This window comes from Budorcas taxicolor, chromosome 9, assembly GCF_023091745.1.
Source record: "Budorcas taxicolor isolate Tak-1 chromosome 9, Takin1.1, whole genome shotgun sequence".
Taxonomy (NCBI): Eukaryota; Metazoa; Chordata; class Mammalia; order Artiodactyla; family Bovidae; genus Budorcas; species Budorcas taxicolor.
The window spans coordinates 51,251,845-51,257,844 of record NC_068918.1 but is presented as its reverse complement, the minus strand read 5'-3'; the positions used below and the strand labels follow the sequence as shown (position 1 = coordinate 51,257,844).

At 34.8% G+C, this 6,000-nt stretch overlaps 1 protein-coding gene across 1 annotated transcript in view; it reads right to left on the bottom strand.

The window, feature by feature from the left end:
- Positions 1–205: 205 nt before the first annotated feature.
- MAP3K7 (mitogen-activated protein kinase kinase kinase 7) overlaps positions 206–6,000 on the bottom strand; it is a 72,107-nt gene continuing 66,312 nt past the window's right edge. The window contains exon 17 of the mRNA XM_052645739.1: positions 206–1,426. Within this exon, the coding sequence (XP_052501699.1) occupies positions 1,246–1,426 (181 nt within the window). The 3' untranslated portion in view covers positions 206–1,245. The remainder of the gene's footprint in view (positions 1,427–6,000) is intronic.

Genomic DNA, 6,000 nt, shown 5'->3' with positions numbered 1-6,000 from the left:
ATTTAAAAGACACATTGTACTGGTATCAAAACGTAGTTTATTTTAATACCAACTGAAAAAATAGAGCTTATATAGTCTATTATTTCAACGAAATTTTATTATTACTTTTACTTTCAAAGTTGGTAGCAAAGTTACTGTTAACAATATAAATTTTTTCTTTATAAGTGAAATTCCTTTAAAAGTGTTGAAAGGCATTCTAGGATGGGCTTGCAAGGAAAATCAATCATTCCAATATTGATAAATAGGATACTTGATGAATTGAGACTTATTCCTTTAACTTCCTCACTAACTTGTCCTGATTTGTTAGGTTTTTTACTCATTTGGTATCATATAAGTAGTTTAGGCCTGAGCCTTTTAGCTGGAGCAATTATTTCCATTTTCCATGATTTCTCTTCAGTTTTTCAAATATACAATAAAACAATACAATAATCACTGCAGGAAGGAATGATCGGTTAAGTTGTATCATGTTCATTTACCTTTTAATTTCATTTAAAGGATATTAACATTAGAGTCATAAAAGCTTTATAGTTTCAGCACACATACACGCAATCACAGAATTAAAAATCTTTATACCTTTTAAAAAAAGGGTTCCACTTTGTTCAATGTATCATAGTCAAATTTAAGTCTAAAGAACACTTCTATTAAATATAGCGGCGATCACTTACCTTAAGTTTATGGATAAAGTTCAGTACTGATCCAAGGATGCTGGCATCAAAGCCCTCCCTTTCACCTATCCCTAAAGTTTCTGCATTTCTATAATGTACCACCAATTATTCTAGATTTATAATACCCTGTCTTTAACTTGGTATATACCATCTTTTAGATAAAAAGATTACTGGTTGTTTGAGATGAGATACAAGAACAAAATCATTCTTGAGGTTCCACCTCGAAAAAAAGACGATGTTTGCTCATAGCAGCTAGTTTGACACCCCTGTTTTCCTTAGGCTAGCCTTCACACAACGAGCATGCATATACAGGCATGGTTCACTGCATCTGTTCTGAAGTTGCGAACTGCTGCTTATTCAAGTACAGATGCCCCCATGTGATGTAAGGAGACAGTTGAATTGCATGTCCACCATGAGAAAAGGAAAATAAACGATGAAACAAATGCAGCAAATATAGGCAGCTGGCATTCAGAACACGCCAAAAAGCTAACACGCATGAACTGTCATTATAAGCGTTTTTCTTTCCTTAAAAAAAAAAAGTCTTTCTTTGCATATTTTGAAATTTAAGGGTCCCAGAGAATCATGAAGTGCCTTGTCGTTTTTGCTGCTGACTCCTGATGACCTCTAGCTGTTTTTTGCATTGCTGATAGTAAGTTGAAAGGCTTTTGTTTTCATCTAAAAGCTTTTTATGTTCCTGTACCAGACGAGATGTATTCTGCTGGTCCTTTTCATCCTGGTCCAGTTCTGCAACTAGTTCCTGCCTAAAAACAAATACCACACATTACATAGGATGGAAATATTCCTACCTTAACAGCTGGTGATGAAAGCTCTAATTAATTAGAACTTTGATTCTGGGTCTATCATTATACATCTTAGGTACACTGCTGCTGCTGCTACTAATGGAGAAGGCAATAGCACCCCACTCCAGTACTCCTGCCTGGAAAATCCCACGAATGGAGGTTAGGTACACTAGTCAGACACAATTATGATAGAAACTATCATCTACTCTTCTAGCATACCCATACAAATATCATACTCCTTTTAATAAGCCTAACTGTACTGAGATAAGTAGTGAAAACAGATAAAGTGGTATAATAAAGTTCCAGAAAATTTCATTTGTTATCCCTTGTATGTAGGAAGGAAGAAAAAAGTCTGGGAAGAGCTTACTCTGGCTACACTTGGAAGTAACCCTTGGAAGTTTTAATCACTCACATTTAACTTTCACATTCCCGTTTTCATATGCAAAGTTGAAGTCACAATTCTATTCAACTACAATGCAGTGGTAGCTAATAAAACATTGGCAAGATAATTAAAATAGGTGCTATCTAACTTAAATCTATTTCCTACTTTGAAAATAATGAAATGAATACAAAGTACCAGCCTTGCAATTATTTTTGAGAAAAACCAGAGTCTTTTACAGCCTGATAAACTTCTTTAAGTGCCTTTTATTTAAAGGATATTATATATTAGTTCCTAAAGGGGCCCTACTAGAAACAACTGAATAATTAATGAAAGGCTCTCCAACAAAAATTTACTAGTAACATTTCTTAAAGTACTTAAAACAGATTAAAACTACCATGAGAAAATACTTGAGGAGATAATAGTTGAAAATTTCCCTAAAATGGGAAGGAAATAATCACCCAAGTCCAAGAAACCCAGAGAGTCCCAAACAGGATAAACCCAAGGCGAAACACCCCAAGACACATATTAATCAAATTAACAAAGATCAAACACAAAGAACAAATATTAAAAGCAGCAAAGGAAAAAAAACAAATAACACACAAGGGGATTCCCATAAGGATAACAGCTGATCTTTCAATAGAAACTCTTCAGGTGAGAAGGGAATGGCAAGACATACCTAAAGTGATGAAAGAAAATAACCTACAGCCCAGATTACTGTACCCAGCAAGGATCTCATTCAAATATGAAGGAGAAATCAAAAGCTTTACAGACAAGCAAAAGCTGAGAGAATTCAGCACCACCAAACCAACTCTCCAACAAATGCTAAAGGATATTCTCTAGACAGGAAACACAAAAAGGGTGTATAAACTCAAACCCAAAACAATAAATGGCAACGGGATCATACTTATCAATAATTACCTTAAATGAAAATGGGCTGAATGCCCCAACCAAAAGACAAAGACTGGCTGAATGGATACAAAAATAAGACACTTATATATGTTGTCTACAAGAGACCCACCTCAAAACAGGGGACACATACAGACTGAAAGTGAAGGGCTGGAAAAAGATATTCTGTGCAAACAGAGACCGAAAGAAAGCAGGAGTAGCAATACTCATAAGAGATAAAATAGACTTTAAAACAAAGGTTGTGAAAAGAGACAAAGGAGGACACTACATAATGATCAAAGGATCAATCCAAGAAGAAGATATAACAATTATAAATATATATGCATGCAACATAGGAGCACCGCAATATGTAAGACAAATGCTAACAAGTATGAAAGGGGAAATTAACAATAACACAATAGTAGTGGGAGACTTTAATACCCTCCTCACAAGCATGGATAGATCAAATAAACAGAAAATTAACAAGGAAATGCAAACTTTAAATGATACAATAGACCAGTTAGACCTAACTGATATCTGTAGGACATTTCATTCCAAAACAATGAATTTCACCTTTTTCTTAAGCGCACACGGAACCTTCTCCAGGATAGATCACATCCTGGGCCATAAATCTAGTCTTGGTAAATTCAAAAAAATTGAAATCATTCCAAGCATCTTTTCTGACCACAATGCAGTAAGATTAGATCTCAATTACAGGAGAAAAACTATTAAAAATTCCAACATATGGAGGCTGAACAACACGCTTCTGAATAACCAACAAATCACAGAAGAAATCAAAAAAGAAATCAAAATATGCATAGAAATGAATGAAAATGAAAACACAACAACCCCAACCTGTGGGACACTGTAAAAGCAGTGCTAAGGGGAAAGTTCATAGCAATACAGGCATACCTCAAGAAACAAGAAAAAAGTCAAATAAAGCAACTAGAAAAAGAAGAAATGAAGAACCCCAGGGTTAGTAGAAGGAAAGAAATCTTAAAAATTAGGGCACAAATAAATGCAAAAGAAACAAAAGAGACCATAGCAAAAATCAACAAAGCCAAAAGCTGGTTCTTTGAAAGGATAAATAAAATTGACAAACCATTAGCCAGACTCATCAAGAAGCAAAGAGAGAAAAATCAAATCAATAAAATTAGAAATGAAAATGGAGAGACCACAACAGACAACACAGAAATACAAAGGATCATAAGAGACTACTATCAGCAATTATATGCCAATAAAATGGATAACGTGGAAGAAATGGACAAATTCTTAGAAAAGTACAACTTTCCAAAACTGAACCAGCAAGAAATAGAAAATCTTAACAGACCAATCACAAGCATGGAAATTGAAACTGTAATCAGAAATCTTCCAGCAAACAAAAGCCCAGGTCCAGACGGCTTCACAGCTGAATTCTACCAAAAATTTCGAGAAGAGCTAACACCTATCCTACTCAAACTCTTCCAGAAAATTGTAGAGGAAGATAAACTTCCAAACTCATTCTGTGAGGCCACCATCACCCTAATGCCGAAACCTGACAAAGATGCCACAAAAAAAGAGAACTACAGGCCAATATCACTGATGAACATACATGCAAAAATCCTTAACAAAATTCTAGCAATCAGAATCCAACAACACATTAAAAAGATCATACACCTTGAACAAGTGGGCTTTATCCCAGGGATGCAAGGATTCTTCAATACCCACAAATCAATCAATGTAATACACCACATTAACAAATTGAAAAATAAAAGCCATATGATTATCTCAATAGATGCAGAGAAAGCCTTTGACAAAATTCAACATCCATTTATGATAAAAACTCTCCAGAAAGCAGGAATAGAAGGAACATACCTCAACATAATAAAAGCTATATATGACAAACTCACAGCAAACATTATCCTCAATGGTGAAAAATTGAAAGCATTTCCCCTAAAGTCAGGAACAAGACAAGGGTGCCCACTTTCACCATTACTATTCAACATAGTTCTGGAAGTTTTGGCCACAGCAATCAGAGCAGAAAAAGAAATAAAAGGAATCCAAACTGGAAAAGAAGAAGTAAAACTCTCAGTGTTTTCAGATGACATGATCCTCTACATAGAAAACCCTAAAGACTCCACGAGAAAATTACTAGAGCTAATCAATGAATACAGTAAAGTTGCAGGATATAATCAACACACAGAAATCCCTTGCATTCCTATATGCTAATAATGAGAAAATAGAAAGAGAAATTAAGGAAACAATTCCATTCACCATTGCAACGAAAAGAATAAAATACTTAGGAATATATCTATAAAGAAACTAAAGACCTATATATAGAAAACTATAAACACTGGTGAAAAAAATCAAAGAGGACACTAACAGATGGAGAAATATACCATGTTCATGGATCGGAAGAATCAGTATAGTGAAAATGAGTATACTACCCAAAGCAATTTATAGATTCAATGCAATTCCTATGAAGCTACCAACAGTATTTTTCACAGAGCTACAACAAATAATTTCACAATTTGTATGGAAATACAAAAAACCTTGAATAGCCAAAGCAATCTTGAGAAAGAAGAATGGAACTAGAGGAATCAACCTGCCTGACTTCAGGCTCTACTACAAAGCCACAGTCATCAAGACAGTATGGTACTGGCACGAAGACAGAAATATAGATCAATGAAACAAAATAGAAAGCCCAGAGGTAAATCCACGCACCTATGGACACCTTATCTTTGACAAAGGAGGCAAGAATATACAATGGATTAAAGACAATCTCTTTAACAAGTGGTGCTGGGAAAACTGGTCAACCACTTGTAAAAGAATGAAACTAGAACACTTTCTAACACCATACACAAAAATAAACTCAAAATGGATTAAAGATCTAAATCTAAGACCAGAAACTATAAAACTAGAAGAGAACATAGGCAAAACACTCTCCAACATATATCACAGCAGGATCCTCTATGACCCACCTCCCAGAGTATTGGAAAGAAAAGCAAAAATAAACAAATGGGACCTAGTTAAACTTAAAAGCTTCTGCACAACAAAGGAAACTATAAGCAAGGTGAAGAGACAGCCTTCAGAATGGGAGAAAATAATAGCAAATGAAGCAACTGACAAACAACTAATCTCAAAAATATACAAGCAACTCCAGCAGCTCAATTCCAGAAAAATACACCACCCAATCAAAAAATGAGCCAAAGAACTAAATAGACATGTTTCCAAAGAAGACATACAGATGGCTAACAACACATGAAAAGATGCTCAACATCACTCATTA